The sequence below is a fragment of the Excalfactoria chinensis genome, chromosome 4 (assembly GCF_039878825.1).
Source record: "Excalfactoria chinensis isolate bCotChi1 chromosome 4, bCotChi1.hap2, whole genome shotgun sequence".
Classification (NCBI taxonomy): Eukaryota; Metazoa; Chordata; class Aves; order Galliformes; family Phasianidae; genus Excalfactoria; species Excalfactoria chinensis.
The window spans coordinates 69,814,545-69,835,786 of record NC_092828.1 but is presented as its reverse complement, the minus strand read 5'-3'; the positions used below and the strand labels follow the sequence as shown (position 1 = coordinate 69,835,786).

Below are 21,242 nucleotides of genomic sequence, written 5' to 3'. Positions count from 1 at the left end.
CCGGTTTCGTGCCGGAAGCGCTGTGCGGCCGCGTGGTGTTTGTGTGGGGTCGGTGCTCGGAGCGGCGCTGCGCAACGTCTGTAGCAGCCACACGGAGCGTGCGGGCGGTGCGCCCTCAGCACGACGGCTGCTGGCACTGAGCGCTGAGGTGGCACGGAAGGAAGGGATGCCATCCAGACCGACATGGACGGGCTTGAACTGCGGTCCCACGCAAAGCTGACCGTGCTCAGCAAAGTCCTGCTGGGTGTAAAGCCAGACACGAGCCAGCAGTGTGCGCTCACAGCTCGGGAGGCCAACAGTGACCTGGGCTGCACCAACAGGGCTGGCAGTGGGCAGGGAGGGGATCGTCTCCATCTGCTCTGCCCTCGTGAGGCCCGAGCTGCAGTACAGCATCCAGGCTGGGCTGGGTGGGCCCCGGGCAGCCTGGGCTGGTGCGGGTGACTTGTTCATGGCAGGAAACCGGGAACGGATGATCTTTATCGGCCCTTCCAACCCAAGCCGTCCTGTGATCCTACGGTCCCTCAGCTGACCTGGGCAGGCAGGGCTTTCAGGGCCCGCTACGGCCCCGAATTTTGCGAGTCGCTCCCCAGCATCACACAGGAAATCCCGGGCGATCGCCCCGCACCGCCGCCCCAGTGCCCCGCTACAACGCCGCTACAACAAACACCGCCACAACACCGCTACAACAAACACCGCCCGCGGCGCCCACCGGGGGGAGAGCAGCGGGGCAGCTCCGCGCCTCCTGCCTACTCAGGGCGGCGGCCACGGCACGGACGGACGGGGCCGGTCCCCCCTCCCAGCCGCGTCGCTGCCCGGTGTGCGCCGCGCTCCGCCCCGGGGGTGGTGGCGGTAAGGGCGCCCGGAAGCGTGCGGAGCCGGCGGCCGTAGCGGTAAGGGGAGCCGCACGGCACGGCCCGCCCGGTACGGGGCGCTGCGGGGGAGCGCTGGGGCGGGGCAGCGCCGTGGGGGGGCCGTGCTCGGCGGCTCCGTTCCCTCGGGAGCACCGGCAGTGCCGGGGAGTCTCGTGGGGCGGCTGCGGGGCGGGTGGTGCAGCGGGGCTCGGCGGATGAGGAGCTTCGGCTCCATTCTGGGCTCGCTCTCGTTCGGGGGCAGCGCTGCGGGGGGGCTCGGTGGGGCCGGGCGCGTTCCCCGAGCCTGCAGTCGGGGCGCCCTGCCGGCCGGGGTGACGGGCGGGGGCCGCTCCGCTCAAAAGGGGCGACACTCCAGGGCTGCGGCACTGGCCGGGCTCGCCCCGCTCCGGCCCCGCGGTGCGGGTGAGCGGTGGGTGCGGAGCGGGCGGCCTCGGCGATCGGGAGGGCGGTGCCTGCCGGGCCGCTGGGACGTGAAGCGTGTTCTGCCCGGCGGGCTGCGGCCTTACCGTTCGTGGCGGGGGCGGATCGGGTTTGTCTTGTCCCGGCTTTACAGCACGGGTAAGCTGACTGCCTATGGAAAAGCCATCCGAGTTTCAATCTCTCCACCAAGTGACTGGTAAATGCGTTTCCCTGCGTGATAAACTGCTGGCGCTGCAGGTCGGCACATCCTCTTTCCACATTGCCGTTTGCTGGTAGGATTTGTGTTCTGCTACCTTTGCAGAGCTAAGGTATTTCCGCTGCCTCACGCTCTCCTGGTCTCCTTCTGGTTCTGGACTGCTCGAGAAGTGCTGTAACAAGAGCTGTCTGAAAAGTGACCTGCCAAATACTCTTTTCTCTTTCCCCCAAGCTAGATCCCTTGCCCAGCTGATGGTGTGGTCCCAAAAACAGTTGTGATGGCCCAGGGCCTGGAGCAAGCAGCTGGCTGGGAGACGGGCTGGTAAGAGCTGCTGAGGATAGCAGTCCTCTGAGCACATCTCAGGGCCATCTTCGACTGAAATCATTCTTACAGTTGCACTCAATACAGACCAAGAGTGTTTCATATGAAATATTGCCAGGCTGTTGATGTTTCCCTAAAGTCTGGTTTTGTTTGGAGGATGAACTTAAAGTGACACATTTTAGGGTGTTCAAAGGTGGTTAAGTTAATGTGAAATGAATGATATAGACACCTAGTCAGCTTCAGAGTTGCTGATGTATCCTTGTGGCTTTCTTTGAAGTCGTGAGCGGGTAATGGTTATATATTAGCAATAACTGAGGTTTCCATCGCAGTAGTTTGGGGGGTGCATTTCAGTGGTGATAGCAGGTAAGCATAAAGGACTGCCATGTTTCAGTGTATGTGGCACTGACCAAATCAGTGTTGTGTGCTGTCTGGGGATTCGTACTATTTAAGTTGGAGACTGGATGATGGCCAGGGTTTGTGCTTGTTGCTGTGTACAGCTGAAGTGGAACGGAGTGAACTGGTGGTCTATTACAATCCCAACCAGTTGGAATTTGTACTATGATGCTGTATTCTTTTAAGATCCTGAGGGATAGGAATGTATTGGGTTTTGCAGGAATTCATCAGCAGGGTTGGCCTCAGTTCCTCAGAGTCCCAGGTCATTAGTTTTGTTGCTTTTAATACATTTAAGTAATGTTTGTTTTCCTTTCCAAGCATACATTGGGTTTTTCAGAACATAGGATTGCAGAAGAAAGGCGTGCAGGTAGCAAGGGGCATTTGAGTCTGAAGTCATCGTCATAAACAACAGTGCAAGGGCAAAGATGTTCCTGATGTTGTGAGCATAGCAGAGTGGTTGAAAGGAAATACATTGAATGTCTGATTCCTTGTGAACCTGGAAGAATTAAGGCCTAAAGATAACAGCATGTTATTTTGTTAGGGCTGATTCCAAAAGGCCACGCTGAGGAGCAGCAAGACCTCGGTAACTAACGATGTGCTTCATATACACTTACACAGCGAGAAATGCATTTCTCCTATTTAACACATTTTTGACTTGCTAGATGTTCTTCTTTTGCCTTAGGGCTAGGACTGAGAGATCTTTGCAAACCAATTGAAAACTCTTTATAAACTTCGGAGGCACATAAGCACATGGAGGGAAAAACATACCTTTTTGCTTGAGTACTTGGAGTACTCTTTGAGTACTAGTTACGTGCTATGCTTAGGGTGGCATTATAGGAGAGTTTGTGGTCTGCAGGCTTCATTTCAGCAGCCCAGTAACTGATGTCCATAATGGCTTATCAGAGTTTGGCCTGTTTCAGTGTCTTTTTCCAGCAGAAAACTTTAACTCCAAACTTTGTGCTGGAAATAATACCTCACATCACTGACTTTGCTAGAATAGATACACTTTGATGCCGTTTGCTTGAACGTTTTCTTTTAATGTGCTCACATTTGTGCATGTGAAGCTGATCAGATGCAGTGCACATCAGTAGGGCTCATACTTTCCTACTGTGTAAACAAGCATTTGATCCAAAAGATGTTGCTCGGAGAGTAAATGAAGTAATTTTGTCAGAACTGAACGTACTGAACTTTGAGTCTCCAAAAGGTTTGGCCTAAGGTATGTTGTCAGCTTGTGAACCCCTGGTGTCACAGCAGGGGACATTTTGGGTTACATGTTTGAGCTTGGCTGACGTCTTATGGCGTTAACTTCAGAAGGCATTCTGGTATTTCCAGAGTAGAGAAGGTAATTCTCACGTGCAGCAGTATTTAGTAGTTACCAAGTATGTCTCCTTTGCGTGGTAGGTTGTCAGTGTTTGTACTGATGGCAAACTGGACTAGTAAGTCTGCTTCTGTTTCTTCTGTGACAGGTGACTTCTGATACAACCAGACACTTAAGGGAAGGATTCATAAAGAGAAGCCTGGAAAGACTAAAGCTGCAAGAACAGGAGCACAGTTGGAAAAAAAGAAAAAAGGAAAGAAAAAAAAAGGGGGGGGAGGGAAAAAAAAAAGCCGAGGGTTGAAAGGTGAGGTTGTACTCTTAGAGAATGTCCATCAGCTGTTTCTTCTGATGTGTTACACTATTTCATACCAAGGGACGAGAAGGGAGTGTCAGCTGTGAAAACCCAGGCTTTGAGGAAGCAGGAATCCCGAGAACTTGAACCAATGCCTTATGGTTTTTGTGTTACTGTGGGAAAGAGAAGCAACCTAACACACTGGGTAAGGCATCACATGGAGTCAGTGTGACGAGACAGTGGCTGGACTAGAGACATTCTGAGGTCCTTTCAGACTTGCCCATTCTATGATACTGTGGACCTGGAGTGAAATCTGGGAGCTGTTGCCCTCAGATTGCACTGAGGCTTAAGGTTCTGCTTGAGGTTGTTTTGTTGTGTTGTTTATATGTTTATTTCTATTGTTCTGTGCTGCAACATCGCAAATCAGTGTCTTTACGGTTTGAAGTAAAGTTAACGTGACAGGCATTTCTTGCTGCTTCCCAGTTGACTGTAAGGTCCAAAGCTAGGAATGAGCACTGTTTTTCTGCCTTTCCTTCCACCCTTTTTTACACATTCTTTGGTTGTTGTTGTTGTTATCATTAGGGCAGTGGTTTTGAGTTTTGTGTATGAGTAACAGAAGTATATAAAAGCTTAGATTCTGTGGGTAGTGCGCTTGTATTGCATCCCACGCTGTCACTGGTAATTAACCATGTTACACACCTTTGTGTCTAAGGAAAAAAAAAGAAAAGAAAACCATCAAAACAAAAGCAAAAAAGCCAACCTGAATTTTAGAATGCTGTGGCAGTTCTGTAGCACAAATAGAACTTGGTCAGGTTGGATGGGGCTCTGATCTCCTGATGGAGCTGTAGGTTTCCCTGTTCGTCGCAGATGAGTTAGACCAGACAGCCTGTGAATGTCCTTTCCAATTCAAACGATTTTGTGGTTCTAACACAGTATGTAAAATGTTGGACCTCTGAAAACATTGCTATGCTTCTGTTTTTAATTGAATATCTTCTTACCCAAATGCTTTAAAGATAGGAGTTTTGAATACTTGTGTGAACACTTTGTTCCTTGAGTTCTTTGGGACTTTCCATAACATACCATGTCGGTTGTTTAGTAGATCTGTTTTCTGCAGGACAAGGTTTCAAATAAGCGATGACAGCTTCAACTTGAATTTTTATAACAATGGAAGTGATCTTGTAACTCTTAATGTCACCCTCATGCTAATCCGTAGGGGAGCTTTGTTAAGGTAAGAATTAGATCCATATGTTCAGTCTCTGATTGTGTCCTTGGAGACAAAAGGTAACGTGAGTGTGTCTTGGCAGCATGTATGAAGTAAAGCCTAGAATACAAACCATTAGGAGAGGTAAATACAGAACTGATACGTTCTAAATGTGTGCATCGGTTAGATGCATGCCATCAATATGTGATGTTTCTTTAAACATGTTATTGTAACAACTGTCATTTCTTATTAGTCAAATGTGGATTCTTGGTGACAGGTTGCTTATTATTAGCAGTTCAAAGTCTGACATCCAAGCTCCCAGGACTCAAAGAGTAAAGCAAGTGTCATCTAAATTGTCCCATATTGATAATTACCCAGAAAAAAACGTGATGATGAACAAAAAGTTCAAGAGAGAACAAAGAAAGCTAAGCTCAAGACGAGAGGAGAGGCAGATAGATGGAGATGGAAAGCATCCCCAAAAGCAACACAAAGTACCAGCTGAAGAACAGCAGTGGCCAGAGAATGTGCCTGAATGGGAAGAAAGGAAATCCCTGCTAGCTCAGAGAAGAGTGGAGTCTATCAGACTGCTTACAGTGCTGTTAAACCATGTGAAAGTAAGAATACTTTAAAACATACTTTAAAATTTGAAGGATATTTGTTAAAGTTTGAATAATTTGGTAGACATTTGGTGTCTTATTGCTGTTTGAAAGAATGTCTTAGGAATGACTTAACACTGAGAAGGCCTGAGGTCTAAATCTTGTGACTGTCCTTGGAGCAAAGGTAGTGTGTTTCTCTACCCAGAAACACTGATACTTGTTTGAAGCTATACTATGTTAGAAAATGATACTTGTCATTTTTATGCCAAGTTAGGGCTGGAAGGACTGCTTCAACTCTATTAGACTTGATCCAACACTGCAAACAGAGAAATTAGGGATGGGAATGTATAGGATGTTTGGTCTCAGATCTGCAAGTGAAGGAATTAAGTTCATATGGATTATGCTGATTTCATTTCTAATAGTTTCTGTGTAGTGCCAACACTAAGCTATGAGTTTTACTTGATTGATTTAGATAATATCTTGAGAAAGTCAGCAGAGGAGTGGTACAAATTGGAGTGTTTTGCACAGAAACTCATGTTTGGAGGCTTACTTTAGTACTTTGGTGTGAAAAAGTCTGGAATCTGAGGGGTACTAACATGACATTGTCTTCATTATTTGCTACATTAAAAAAACCCTTTAACAATTCTATTTTTCACCAGTCCTTAATGTTTAGGATTTGTAAAGGTCCACCATTCACTGAGAGTTAAAGTTAGAGGCTGCCTTTGCCATTCTGTGTGAACTTTAGGGCTCCATAACACCCGATTTTGGCATTAATTATGTAGGCTGCTCAGAAAGTAATGTCTCCCATTTATGTCCATGGAAGCTACAATAGACAGAAAGAGCACAGTAACACTATTTTATGGAGCAAATTTTCAGCTGCAAATCGCTATTTTTCAACATAGTGATTCACGCAGATGAGCTGATGGAGACATTGTTTATTTCATGGTGTGACAGCTGTGCATGGCCATCCAGAATGTGGCTTGTCTTTCCTTTGCTGCCACCACTGCTGAAACACACCTCAGCTGTCACTGTCCTGACATCCACTGTTTGGTCTCCATCAGTGTTCACCTCCTCTGATGTTGTGGGCCAGCAGAACAACACAGGAGGCATTACTTTTGGAGCAGCCCTCATATGGATTTGATGAGTTAAATAAATGTTTATTTTCTTGGTTTCATCGCATGAAAAGCATTAAATTGGTTGTACTTGGACCCATTAAAACTATGCATAGTAAAATAATTAGTCTAAATAAAATATTCTTATCTACAAAATCTAGTAATTTTTCTACTGCGAACAACACGGGTTGTGATGCAGTAATCAAATGAATGTTTTCAGAAGCAATTGTAGTGAGGTAGATGAATTAGTTGAAAGGACAACTGTCTTAGTTACGTGAGAATGCCCTGTTCTGAGACAAAGAAGTGTCTTTAGTTCTGGCCTAGGAGTAGTGAGATTGTGTGATCAAGCTCTGAATTAAGCTAAATTTGTCTCCTTTGTAATTCTTCTGAATGTAGAAGTGCATATTTATGAGTTTGCAACTTGCAGTCTTTGTAGTTCTCTACGCTCAATAAATGTACATAACCATTTTCCCAATTTTTATTTGAAGGATTTTGTGCAGTTGGCAAGTCAGAAAGTGGATCCTTCAGTGGGCATAAGGAAGGATGATTCCTTTTCTGGAACAGCATTAAAAGCCATACATCAGAAACAGATTAACTCCTGTTATCTTATGCACAAAGATTTGGAACATAAGGAAGAGCTTAAGTGTCAGTTAACCCAAAAAAGTAGCAGGTTGTGTAGTGAGGATTTGACTGCCTTCCGTGCATCTACTTCTCCTATAGTCAAGACAATTTTAAATGACCCGGCTGCAGCTTTGAGTTTTGGCAGATTGACGGGCAGAGATGCGTACAACTCCTTTGGCTGTGGATCTCTACTGATTACAGTGACTCAAGACTGCAAGGTCATTGAATCTCTAGAGGGAAGGGACTACCAAACACTGAACGTGGTTCACACACAGACGGGTTCTGAAGATGGTTACAGAAAGCAAAAGGTTTATGAGACTGATGAATTCATTCATTATTTATTAAACTACTATCAGACACCAAGCTATGAACGTGTTTCCCTAGAGACAAGAAACTCTGCAAACAATTCCTGGTTGAAGAGAGTGGTGTGCGATGATGATAGTGGCTTTCACATCAGCTTGTGTAACAAGCAGGGTCGGCATTTCAGAGAAGTAAGTCTTGTACAAAATCTCAGTGATAGAAATTGCACTAGCGATGATAACTGTAGACTGGTCATCACTGCTGGGGAATTTGAGTCAACAGACACAGTGTGGAAAAATAAGACCTATGCAGATAGGCTTGCAAAAAAGTTGCACATACAGAGGAATGACATGCTCTCTGTTGATTACTTATTGCATGCTGAACAAAATCATTCTTTGGATTGCACTGCTGCTGCTCGAGATGAGGAATTTGAACGAGAAGACGGTAGAAATGATGTTACCAAACCGTACAGAACTTGTAGATCTGCTCACAAATTAAAGGACTTGTTGGAAGAGATCAGTGATTCCAAGTACTTCAGTGAGGCACGCAGCGGTGCAATGAAGAGTACAGAAAGGAGTGAGCAAATCTACAGCAATTGTAATAAAGGGCGCTTGCCTTCAGGAGAGAAAGAGAGAAAATTACTGGTTTATTTCAAGAATGTAACTCTGGAAGGTCAAACAAAGGAAAGCAGCAAATGTAACTTCTGTTCCAATTCTGCCCATGAGGGCTTGGCTAGGCAGTGTGATCATAACCTTGAAAAGTCATGCAAGAGGTCTAGCAGTAAATTAAGACATGAAGGACAGAAAAGTGAGAGACATTTCGGGGAAGAGGAGAAAAATACTCACAAAATGAAGAAAAAGAGGAAAAATTCTTCTGACTTTTTGTCTGATGAATGTGGCTTTTCAGAGACCGAGAGTTGCATACAGCTGGAGTCACTCAGAAAGATACAAAGAAAATGTAATAAAGCCTTCCACAACAAAGTTAAATTCAAGACACTTCACGCAGGCGCGGCAGCACCAGGCATCACCACTTCTGATTGCTTTCCACTTCAGGAGACCCTCCGGCGCACAGGTGAGAGAGAGGTAAATCAGAGCTGAGGTGAATGCAATTGATAGTCACAGTTCTGTGGTGGGTTAGATTAGTTGCCACACTTCTTACAGCGATGGACGGTAAGTGTTTTTAAAAGCTTAACGCGGTGTGAAAGTGGTACCAAAAGACTGTGATTGCACTGCAGCTACAGGTTTTGTCAGTTCGGCTCAGAAACACTTTGAGCAGCTGCAGCTGGAAAGTAGTATTTGTCTCTTAATTGGGTAAAATATTGGTAGATAGGTGGTTACTCTGTTCATAACAGCATGCATGCTAATGACTCAACACGCTCTAGAACAACCACAGAGTTGTAAGGCGGCTCAATGCATAGTACATCTGTGTGGGAGGTTACTATCTCAAGTTAGCGGGTTTCAGTTTAGGTGATCACCTGATTTCCGTACGCAGTGCTTCATCTCAGAATGTTGTTATTCACAGCCTTTTCTCAATGTACTATGCTTTCGAGTTTGCTGGCAGCTGCCTAACAGCCACCTCCCCATATCTTCCCCTCCCTCCCCCTTCACAAACTAATTTCAAGTAACTTTCTCATCTACTTATCTACAGGAGATGAGAGGAAATTAATATTGAGAAGAGAGATGGATGCAGATGAAAGAGGATGCCCTCTCTTTCCTCTTGAGCTAATTCAGACAAACCCCTGCACAGATACTTTCTGTGGAGCAGAGCCCAGAAGAGGATGCTGAACAGCTACTATATAATAGCTTTTAAGCTCCTATGTAGAGGTGGAAGAAGAAAGCCCTTTAGCCAGTAAAAGGTATTGGAAATACTTGGGCTTTTTTCCTTAGATAATTCCTTAAGTTAGAATTATCTAACTGGTGTAGCAAGCACAGAAACAGAGACTTTATTTACCTTTTGGATGCAAGGACCAAAATTTTCTCCAGGGCCAGACAAGGTTTCATGGACCAGTTGCTAAGAATTTGAAGATTCATGGATTAAGATCTCAGAGATAGACTCTGATTGACACTTACTCAATTCCCTACATTAACAGATACGGTATGTAGTAATATCAAGTCCCTGGAAAAAAAAACACAGAAACAACAAGAAGCACATAAATATACAAATCATAGAGCAAGGATATGAAGTGCCTTCTCAATCAGATTGTTCAAATGATGGAATTGGAAGCTGTGGGGGACATTTATACATAGTAGTGGAGAATAATAGCTTTCTAAATAAGAAAAAAACATATATACTGTAAAGTTCATGGTGGAAAAACACTTGTTTACTCTTCACAGTTCTGAAAGTGTTTCTGAAAACCTGCTGTTCTTTGGAAGGAAGGATTTCACAATAACTGCTGGATGTAGCGCTTCTGAGAATCTGATTTTCTAAGCGCAGCTCTGAATGTTGGGCAGTTAAAGGGCAATGTTTGTCAGGATGGTGACAGCTCATACTTATGCAGGTTGAAAATAGAATCGTAGAGTCACAGCATGGCTTGGGTTGGAAGGGACCTTAAAGCCCCCACAGCCCAAGCCATGCCATGGGCTGGCTGCACCCCCAGCTCTGCCTGTATAGGTCCCCCCCAGCCCAGCCTTGGCTGCCTCTAGGGATGTGTGCACATAGCTCTGGGCAGCAGTGCCAGGGCCTCACTGCCTTCTGCATAAAGAATTCTTGCCTAATATCTAATATGTGTCCCCTCCTTCAGTTTGAAACCATTTTCCCTTGCCTCCTTACACAGTCACTACCAGACCATGTAAACAGTCCCCCTCCTGCTTATAAACTCCCTTCAAGTTCTGGAAGGCCACAGTGCCGTCTTCCCAGAGCCCTCTTTTTTCCAGGCTGAACAATCCCAGCTCTCTCAGTCCTTCTTTAGAAGAGAGGTGCTCCAGCCCTCTGAGCATCTTCATGGCCTCCTCTGGACCCGCTCCAACAGCCCGACATCCTTCTTGTGCTGTGGGCCCCAGGCCTGGACACAGTACTTCTGATAGGGTCTCACAAGGGCAGAGCAGGAGACAGTCCCCTCTCAGCCCACTGCCACCCCTCTGCTGATGCTGTTGTCCAGGACGCTGTTGGCCTTCTGGGCTGTGAGCACACGCTGCTGGCTCACACCTAGTTTTTCACCCACCAGGACCCCCAGGTCCTTCTCTGCAGGGCTGCTCCCAAGGAGTTCTTCTCCCACTCCGTGCGCATATCTGAGATTGCCCCAATGCAAGTTCAGCACCTTGCACTGGACCTTGTTGAACATGGTTAGGTTTTCATGGATCCACTTTTCAAGCCTGTCCAGATCTGTCTGGATGGCATCCCTTCCCTCTAGTATGTCACCTTGCACTGTTCAGCTTGGTGTCATCAGCAGACTTGCTGAGGGTGCATTGATCTCTATGTCATTGATTAAAATGTTGAGGAACACAGGTTCCAAGATGGGCTCCTGGGGAACACCGCTTGTCACTGGTCTGCACGTGGACATGGGAGCCACTAACCACAACCCTCTGGCTGTGACCATCCATCGAGTTCCTTATTCTTACTAGTCTACCCTTCAAATCCGTATCCCTCCAATTTAGAGGCAAGAACGTGATATGTTCAGGAGATTTCGATAAGCTGTCTTTTTGAAGGCACATGCAGTGAGATATCTATTTAGTATAGTTAAGCTTACATAACATTTCTACAAGAACTGTTAAATGTTGTTTAATTTCTGCTGCATGGTAGTAAAACTGTAAAAACTGAGTCTGGGAGCTTGAGTTATATCCATATTTACTCAGATGGCTGTATTTAGAAGACAGTCACAGTTGTTATGAGCCAAAGTCCCATAGCAAGACAGACAGGACCAGTTCTACATACAAGACACTAATTATTTCAACTTTCATTTTAGTATGCTCAATTGATTATGTGTCACTATGTAAATGTGATGACGTTGCCTTCCTTCTATAGCGTATTACCCACATTTGTAACTTCTGCTCTAATAAACAATGGTTTTTTTAAGTTGTGGCTGTTTGTGGCAGATTGGTTTTCTCCCAGTGTTCAGTACTGGTGGTTCATACCGGTTTCTGAGCCACACTCTGCTGAGTTCTACCAGTTGCCTCTGCTCACGTGTTGAGATGCTGAGTGCCCATTGAGAATCATGAATGACTACTCAGAATATTTTGCTTTTATCTAGGAAACATCCACCCTCCAGAGCGCCTTGTTTTCTCGAACAGAAGTATTTTCTATTGTGGAGAACATTCATGCCTCTTTGAAATTTCCTTTTTTAGTGTTTTATACAGTTACAATAAAGATCTGCTAATGTATTTGTCAACCATGCGAAATGTTTCAGTTGCACCAACAGGGTAGTTTTTTTTTCTCTGTGCAATAGTTGCATATAAAAGATCACAGAATTTCCCCTTGTCAGTATAAACAAAGAAATACACCAGTTCTGTTGTTGCTTCTTGTGTTCACCTCCATTGATAGGAACTGATAAAGCAAAGCTGCCTGATCTGGAGCTTTGTTATCTGATCTGTGTGGACAGTTGTACTTCATGCTGAACGCCAAAGCCACGATCCCACAGATCGTTTCTGAAGCAGAAATACATGAAGCCTATTACTGTATCAGTCCACCTGCTTGGCATTTAATAATAATACATATGTAGTATATGGCCTTTTCTTTGTAATCTGGAGCTTGAACGCAGTACGTAGGAATGCCTCCCCATTTACTTCACCTTTTGTAAAACCATGCAACTCCCAGCAAAAACATTTGTACGTACGTACAACTTGAGGTAAGAGCGAGCAGAGATAATTAAGTAAGATAATTAAGTATGCTGTCATGACACGTGAATAACTGGTATTTCAACACTTCACAAAGGAGACTGATGACAGCACTCTGCACTTAGCTTTTCACCCTGCTCTCCTTTGGTTAATATACAAACTGTTTGGCTACCTGGTGTGGTTCTTTTTGTTTAGTCATTGCAGCCAGTCATTGCCGAAGGGATCAAGTTGCAATGAACAGCAGAAAACATGAGAAGACATCCATTTTCTCCAGCACCTCAGCCTAACTTCACTACAATGTGGTCTTCCAGAGCAGCTTTTGCCCAGTGCCAGCAGTTACTTGGGCTTTTTTCATACAATTAACCATTGATTTCAATTGCAGTAAATAAAAACAAACACCGCCATTATGCAAGGCTTTTATTTTCTGCCTTAAACAGATAAAAGCACGTTTCTGATTTGAGGTAAACCATTAGAAGAAGTTTGCAGAAAGTACAAATGTCTCTAAAAATAAAACAGCAACACAAAGGTCACGACAAGACTTTTATTTGTCTCTAGACCTTCATTAGGTAGTTCACACAGTAACACTATACAAGCAATCTGGCTCAAACAACTGCACTGCTCATTTGAAGGCCCAGTGTAACTGACAGGGAAAAACCCCACAGCAGTGTTATGACCGACGGAAAGTCATTGGTTCTCACTGCAGAATGTCTCAGGCACTTTAACGTGTAGTGACAGCTTGTTTATGAAAGCTCCTGCTGGGCAATACACTCCACTTTTGAACCATTTTGCCTACATTGTGCCTTCCCACTCAGGACTGTGCTCACCATTTTGGTCACGTGGCCAATTGGAAACAAGTCATCAGAAGAGTCAAACCAGAAAATCTAACTAATGGGCACTATATCCCCTGGAACCCAAGCAGAACCACCTGGACAAGGCAGCACATTTATAAGAGATCAGCAAATCATCAGTTCCTCCTTGAAATTTCAGGTAGATTTTAAAGACGTATTTGGATGTGAGCACATTCACATTTTTCCCTGGTCAAATCCATGTATTTGGCCCCCTTTGGTAGGAGTCTGGATGACATGGATGGAACAAACCCAGTAATTATGAACAGATTAAGAGAACAAACAAGATAAAAGCAATTCAATGGCCAGGTCTATTGCTGGTTGTACGTGAGATTCTGCCATTTCTTTTAGCAGCAACATTCCAGAGCAACAAAAGCCTTGACAAGGAAATGCCTCACACCATTATTTATTTTGTCCAGGGAACTCCCTGAAGTTACCTTGACCATGAATGTTTTTCTGCTAGTTAAAACTGCCTGTACAAGAGCACTTGTTAATCATATGCACCAGCAAGTCTTCCTTTAGGCCTAAAAATCATCACCAGCTGCTTTTCCTGGTTTCATTTTGTTAAAATTCTTTGAAGAGTTTTTCTACAAAGAGAAGTGAATAATGATAGTCCCACCAAGTCGTGCTTCACAGCGAACCTAGTTTTAAGGATGTTCAGTTACAGTCAGTATCTACGTAACACTTTAGAGGTGCTTCAGAAGTAAACAGAGAATGTTAACGCAGCTGTGTGACCGAATACATCAAGTATTCTTCAGTCCTTATTTATTTTCTAAGCATCTAAAAGTGATTTAACTTCTCAAAAACCTCTTGGCTTTTTTTAAAGCAGTTATTGGTTCATCTGTAAGCCCCTGTTTAGCTCCAAAAAGCCAAATTATTTGACATAATGTTGAATTATCTTGCACCACAAATGAGTATGATGCTTCGTGGACAAATATTGTCCCTTTTCTAAAGGGACTGCAGTGCAAGGCCCAGATCCTGCAGAAGCCAACACTAACCAAATTCAGTGCAATCTGTGTTATATTCGTGACTTACTCTCATGCTTGTGTCTACAGTGTTAGGTTGTTAGTGAAAAGGTCTGCATTTCAACCCTAATAGTGATAGAATAAAAAGAGTAATAGTCCTTTATTGCCAAAGTCGCAGTTTACTTTTGCACAGCCATTTTTGGTGCATACTTCCTATTATGCACTTTCAGAGGAAGACAGATATTAGACCTGTACTAGTTTACTGCTGAATTTGAAGAGGAAGCTTAGGAGAAACATGATTCGCTGTAAGTCTGGACCTTTTGTAAGCCTTGTTGCTGCTGCAACTTGTGAAACAGAAGTGGAATGTTACAAACGATCCTTTAAGATACAAAAACAGACTGTTCCTCACTGCATCCTACTCTTTCTTTGCATCCTGGGCATCTTTTTCTTCTTCATCAGAGTATACAGTGGGTTCCTCCCCGTCCTTCAGCAGCTTACCAACGTGGTGATACTTGACTGGAAGTCGGAAACAAGTAAAAACAAGAAGTCATTATTCTGCCCTGAAAATGTACTTTTTGGATCTCGTATTGGTTTCCTAAATTAGCAAAATGTGCCTAATTGCAAAGAAACACATCTGAACTCCGTGTTGCAAACAGTGGAGAGAAGTAAAAGGAAGAAACCAAAATAAAGCACCTGAAGTACTGTTAGTGTTCTAACAAGCGTAATAAATATGCAAAGTTTATGAGATAAAGCTGTTCTGTTGGCCAAGCCAGAAGATGGATGAATGTAGACGTGTAAAATGAGAGAACATCCAGCTAGAGAAGCAGAATCACAGATTGGAGTATTTCTCTCACCACACCAAAGCTAGTTTTTGAACTAATGGTGGTGTCAGAATATGTTAGTTACACAAATATATACATACAGGTAACTTAAGCTTCTTGTGATGTATGCTAACTGTGCCCAGCAGGACTGCAAAGAGATCCTTTCTGCTGGAGATAAAGACGGACCTACTAATTGATAATGCAGCTAAAGCTTCTGCTTTGTGCCTTTATTTGAACAGGTAAAAAAATACGTAAGAACTAAGAATGCTGATGCCCAGCTGTCAGTTTCAAAGCAGAAGGTACCTCTAATTATAGGTATTTCATACTGGCATTGTTATTAGAATTAACAGGAATTTAAAGGAACTGATTGTCCCGTTTACTAGAAGCACAGTAAACAAAGCACAGTTTACTGACAATCCTACTGTTTGACCCTTGAAACGGTAGATCTGAACACTAGGTTAGGCTAGAAATTTGGTAGCACAGTTCTGTTTTCCGGAACACAGCTGTTGGCATCGCAAAGCAACCTTTAACAGACTTGATTAAGACAGGGCCAAAATAGTAGGGGTGTGCCAGGTCAAGGCTGAGACCAAGTGGCGTTACATGAAGAAAAGTCCGTGCCAGCAGAGTACAAGGTCAACATGATAATCTCCTTAAAACTCTGGCTGGAAGTTCTTTTTGAGTAGCAAGTTGGAATACGTGGCACTATGCAGTTGGAGCTGCATCTTAAGAACTACAGCTAGCGAAGCACAGAGAAACAGGGCAACTATGATAATGACTTCCTTCTGTTAATTTTACAATATACCAAGTGTGCAAGTTGCCTTTCCCTTTGCTGCTCTGACTGTCACTGGAAAGGTAATGGCCAGAGACAGCATTTACCTGATCATCCTCTGCAAAGAAAGTTAGCTGGACAGTTTGCCACTAAACTAATGAAGTCATGTAGGATAATTTACTTAGGGTTAAAAGCTGTATCAAGAGCTCAGAAGGGCTGGTATTAACTCAAAGTAAGCTTCCACACTGGTGCTTCAAATTGCTAACAGCCCTTTAACTGCTGCTTCCCTGATTACACGCTGGTTAGCTACTCATTTCTAAATGGGTTTATAATTACTTACAAGTGAATTGTGACTCCCAGTCCCTCAAGGTCTCTTGCTGTGTAGCGTTGAGATCAGAGAGGTCATCGTAGTCATCCCTCAGAGCCTCCTTATCCAGGCAGAAAGTGGCCAGACCTCGGGATGCATCTCTCCCAGCAAAAATCCCATACGGGCCATCTTCAAAATAAAAACACAAGCGTTATGATTACAGCAGTAACTGATGCTGCGTGATCCTCAAGGATCACAGTCCCCAAGTGAAACAGATGATGAGTTCCTGCCCTGTTCTGAGTGTGTTTTCAGCCTTTATTCTACTTGCTAATAAAGAGAAATGGAAGAAGAGCACAAGAAATAAAGCAATGCAGAGAAATATAAGGAGTCTGTTGGAACTTCAGCAGGCAATGGTGTGTGGAGTACACCAACAGGGAGGGAGTAAGCACACGGCGTGGGAAGGACGTCCTCACAACGTGGAACAAAGGGTGGGTTTGCAAGTCTGAGGTGAAATGGAGTGTTTCTATGAGAGTGTTTCTATGAGATGCTGTAGACTTCAAGAGCTGGAAGGACAAAAACTTGACTGAAAACGTGCTGCAGATGCTGGACTGTCATAGGTCCATGGACATTGAAAGAGATATCTGTTAAAGCTTTCAAAACACAAGATGAACTCAAATGACCAAAGCAGTTCACAGCGTATCAGAGATTCCTTATCAAGACAGGCTGTTGCTACACGCCATTACTGATTAACTTGCTTGCATGACAAACATGTTGCAACTGGACACTGAGAGTTCTTAAGGCAGATTAAAGGAGCGCCCTGTGAACTCTGGTTACCACACACTGCCTGCCATCTTCCACGCCTCTCAGAGCGCGCTTTTCCCTACGTTCATCAAGAATAATAGTACCTTTCCTTAGCAAAGAATAGTACCTTTCCTTAGCAAAGAATAGTACCTTTCCTTAGCAAAGAAAACCAGCTGGCCGCACCCTGTGATGAGCCACTCATATTTCACACCGTTCAGAAAGGGAACGTCTAAAGCACGGTCATTAAACCGTGTGGCTTTTAGCTGGCACACACACAGCAGCGCGGATGTAACCCCGCTAGCTGGGTGAGCCGACACCCGGCCGAACGGTGCGGTTTCTCTCTCAGACCTCTGCTAGAAGCGAAGAACCCTGCCCGCATCGTGCAATCTGTGCACTCTGACAGAGATAGCTCAACCCAATTCGCTGCGTATTCCTTTAAGACAAACATTATGCAATAAAGCAGCGCCCAACAAGCGCCGGGGATGGCAGGTCCGCCCCGGCATTGCGGGGCCGGCACGGCTCGGAACGAGGCGGCGGCGGAGGTTCCCCGGAGGCCGCGCGTTACGAGCTGTCCGAGCAAAGCCCCCGCCCCTCACCCGGCCCGTAGAACTTGCTGGCGCGGGTCACGTCGAACACCTTCCCGTTGACGGCCATGAGGATGCGCGGGTCGCGCACGCCGTCGTAGGGCCGCAGCTGCTCCAGCGTGAAGTCGCGGCGCTTCATCTTGGGCAGCGGCGGCGGACCCGCCTCGCCCGGCTGCGCCGCGGGCCGCTCGCCCCGCAGGATCTGGTAGAGCAGGAAGAGGCAGAGGCCCAGCAGGCTGAGGTTGAGAGGCGAACCCACGATCTCCAGCAGCAGGCCGCCCCCCTCGGTCGCCGCCGCCTCCTCGCCCGCCATCACCGGCTCCTCGGCGGCCATCGGCTCGGCTGCGCTCCGGCACGGCGAGCTGCGGGGCGGGGCGGGGCGGGGCGGGAGGCGGCCGAGGGGCGGGCGGCGGCGGCGGCGGTCCTGCCGGCAGGGGGCGCTGTGAGCGCGGCCATGGCACGGGTAAGGAGACCGCCGCCATCGTGCGGAGGGCTGAAGTGAGGGAAGAGTCAGTTCTCACTGTCAGAAGGAGCCATAGCTCTGTGAGCCAGCAGGGCTGTTGGTCACACAGAGTGGCAGTGGTCGGAAGGGACCTCTAGAGATACATTGAGTCCAACCCCTGCTAAAGCGGGTTCCTGCTGCAGGTCAAACAGGTGGGCGTCCAGATGGGTCTAGAATGTCTTGGAGTTGGTCTCCATTGGTGGGTGCTGCCTTTTGTTCCCATCTGCTGTCGAGCTGGGAGAAGAAAGTTCGTTGTTTCATCGATGGAGTAGTGAGATCTGTGGTCGGTAATGAGGCGGGTTTGGGTTTCGATCCTGACTGAGATACTGGAGAAATCTCCTGAGCTTTAGAATGATTCAAATGAGGAGCTGTATTGCCTTGATGGTGCTTAACTCTGTTCAGTGCAGGTATTGAGGTGCTGTTAGATCTTGTTGTGTTGATATTACATGTTAGAGAACTAGATGGAAAAAGAGAAAACTATTGAGATATCTTTCTTTCGTTGCTTACATTTTGTACAAGAGAAACCCAAACACCAAAATAACCCAGCCTGGAATTTGACCATGAACTGACACTGAAGGGAGGGAAAATAAGCTCTGTTTGTACCCGGTATCCCAGAGAAACCATGCAAGGGCAGTTCATTCTTAGATAAAGGAGGGCTGGGAAATGTTGCCAAGATTGATAAAATCTCAAGTTATCTCCCACATAAACACTGGTACCACAAGTTAAGTTACTCAACTGTATGCCTTTTGTTTTTGTTTCTTACCTTCTATCATACCCAAATGTATCGAGATGTGTCTTATTTGGGGGGGGGGGGGGGGAATGGGAATAGATACTTAGAAATAAATGCGCATTAATAAAAATGATGATACATCATTTGGAATTACCCGCATCCATGAGCCCCTCGTTACACATTTCCCAGTAGCACATTTGTCTGGCAGTGCATTTAAATGGAACTGAGGTTATGGACAGAACTGAGTTGGCATCAGCTGAATACCACAAGCATTAGCCGCGCTCCCACAGTTACTTCTTGCCATTCTATAGACAACAGTCTTTTCCTCCTTGAAGCTGTGGTTAACAGAATCCATGAGAAGGGTTGATGAAGCAGTTCTCCTTGTTGAAGAAGAGGATGAATTGAAGAAAATGGCACCAGAACTCAGATATATTGCATGTCCTTACAAATCAAAGTGGGTCAAACTGTTTCTAAGTATTCCTGCTTTTTTCTTTATTATTATTATATTTTAAATGCGCAGTAGAAATCTTCATAACACTTTCTAACAAGGAAAAAGAAAAGAATGATGAGGAGCTGTAATCTCACTCTTCTACTGACTGGTGCCAAGGAAACAAAATCCCTCCCTCATCCCACAGCTCCAGTTGGCCAAACACGCTCTCAACGTTGGCTGCAGACTTTAGACTCCATCATTCCTGGAGATACATCTAAATCTCTGCAGCATCAACCAGCTCCAAATGGGACTCACTTCTTTATTTATTTTAACCAGACTTTCGGAAGGATGGCAGAGCTTTCATGTAGCGTGTTAGTTACAGAAACACAAGACAGGCACAGAATCTTATCTTGGCATGAGTGACATTTCTGCTTCAAAGAGTTCTCGTTGCTTTCACGTAACAGAGCTTTCACTGCCTTTGGTTCAGCGGCCAGATCCAAAGTGGCACAGGTGAAGGGAGAGTGGCTGAAAAAGAAGGCAGCGGTAGGAAGACGGACCTGTGGAAGGAGTACCACTTGTTTTTCCCCAAATGGCCCAGGTGCTCAGTTTCATTCGGTACCCTTCCAAATACAAGCCACATGTCCACCTGTTGCAGGGCTGGTTGCTTCTGTGCTCGCTCTGACCCCAGCTCGGGCTGCCGGGGAGCACCTGGCGGCACCCAGACCCGGCACACGTGCGGGAAGCGCTGCGGGCGGGGCCGGGGCCGCGGGGGCCGCCCGCAGCACAACGCCGCACCGCAGCAGGGGCGGCACCGCGTCCCGTCCCCGTGGAGCGAACTCGGAGCCCGGCACTACGGGGAGGCGCCGCCGCGGGGCTGCGGAGCGCTGCGGGAAGCGGCGGGTGAGCGGCGGGGCGGGTGCTCGCGGCGGGGCCGGGCGCGCTCCCGGGGAGGGCTGCGAACGCGTTGCTGCCTCCGCGCTGCCCCCGGAGCGCGGGGTCTGGCGTCCGCGTGAACCCGCGGGATCCCCGGGATCGGACCTCTGTGCCTGATGCCTGCGAGCAGCTGTCTGACCTAGGTGGGTTCGCCGGACTCGCCGCAGTGATCGATGCGAACGCGGCTTCGTTTTTGCCCCCTGCATCGCTCCGGCACTGCCGGCCGTGTCCCGCACGCGTGCGGCCCCGGGGCTGCGGGAGCAGAAGCCGCGCGGTGCAGGAGCCGGGCCGAGGCGGGGACGCGCTGAGAGCAGCGAAGTTCTCCTCCCAGCTGAAGGATGCACGGGCTGTGTCCGTGATGGTCCCTTTGCTGTTGCATTGCTGTTACAAACACGAACTCACAGACAGCCGCGTGCCGGGAGCAAACTCGCTCAATCGCACATCCTTGCCGAATTTCCTGTGATACAGCTCTTGTGCCGGTAGGAGGGGCTCGAGTCAGGGCGAGCGCTCCCTTCGAGGTACCGAACAGCGGGCGGTGCGAGCGGAGCGTCACCGAGCCCATCAAACCGCCTGCACGTTCTCTGCTCCAGCTCCTGCCTGGGCAGCGCCTCCCAGAGCCGTGCGTGTCCCCCCGCCGTGCTGCCGCGTCCTCGTGCCACGTCCTGCACGATGCTGAGCGGGGAAAGCTCACCCCCCTCCCCCCCGCCCCGGCGCCCGTCCGAGCCCTCCGGCGCAGGCCGAGATGGGCTTCTATCGACTTCAGCCTTGCAGTCGGGGTTTGGAAAGAGTACGCGTGTTCCCATCCCTCGGGGTTACTGTTACTGCTGCTCTTTTATGCTTTGCGTTGTGCTTTGGATATTTGGGGGAATTTGATGGAGTTTACACGTGGCTTAACGATTACTGTTGGGAGCCCTTAAAACAGCCCTCGAAAGCCAAGTGTAAAGGCGCTTTGTTCTTAACAGCTTCATGAATGTCAGTTTTCTATTTGTTTTTCTCTCACACGATGTATTCAATGACAATTTGGACTCCAGCACCTTTGCAGATTTGTTATGAGAAATACAGATACTTGCCTTGATAAAATATTTTATTCAGTTATGTATCTATACTATGTGCTTTCTCTACTATGCAAAACCAAGTTATATGA

General features: G+C 46.6%; 3 protein-coding genes across 4 annotated transcripts in view; 2 read left to right on the top strand and 1 right to left on the bottom strand.

Moving 5' to 3' along the window:
* The first annotated feature begins 511 nt into the window (after window positions 1–511).
* Window positions 512–12,667, top strand: LOC140251647 (A-kinase anchor protein 17B-like). The gene is made up of 3 exons (XM_072335654.1): window positions 512–890; window positions 7,210–8,713; window positions 9,290–12,667. The coding sequence occupies exons 2-3, from the start codon at window positions 7,330–7,332 to the stop codon at window positions 9,424–9,426; spliced, it is 1,521 nt and encodes a 506-aa protein (XP_072191755.1). The 5' UTR covers window positions 512–890; window positions 7,210–7,329; the 3' UTR covers window positions 9,427–12,667.
* Window positions 12,668–12,813: 146 nt separating this feature from the next.
* On the bottom strand, window positions 12,814–17,882 carry PGRMC1 (progesterone receptor membrane component 1). The gene is made up of 3 exons (XM_072336412.1): window positions 17,516–17,882; window positions 16,152–16,307; window positions 12,814–14,737 (listed from the first exon to the last, which is right to left on the bottom strand). Exons 1-3 carry the CDS (start codon window positions 17,835–17,837, stop codon window positions 14,637–14,639), a joined length of 579 nt encoding a protein of 192 aa, XP_072192513.1. The 5' UTR covers window positions 17,838–17,882; the 3' UTR covers window positions 12,814–14,636.
* Window positions 17,883–19,864: 1,982 nt separating this feature from the next.
* Window positions 19,865–21,242, top strand: part of KIAA1210 (KIAA1210 ortholog) — a 50,611-nt gene continuing 49,233 nt past the window's right edge. The window contains exon 1 of one of the 2 annotated variants that reach the window (XM_072336053.1): window positions 19,865–20,065. The gene's annotated coding sequence lies outside the window, so the exon portion shown is untranslated. Of the gene's footprint in view, window positions 20,066–20,104; window positions 20,242–21,242 lie in introns of those variants that run through there. The other variant, XM_072336050.1, reaches the window with a different exon arrangement.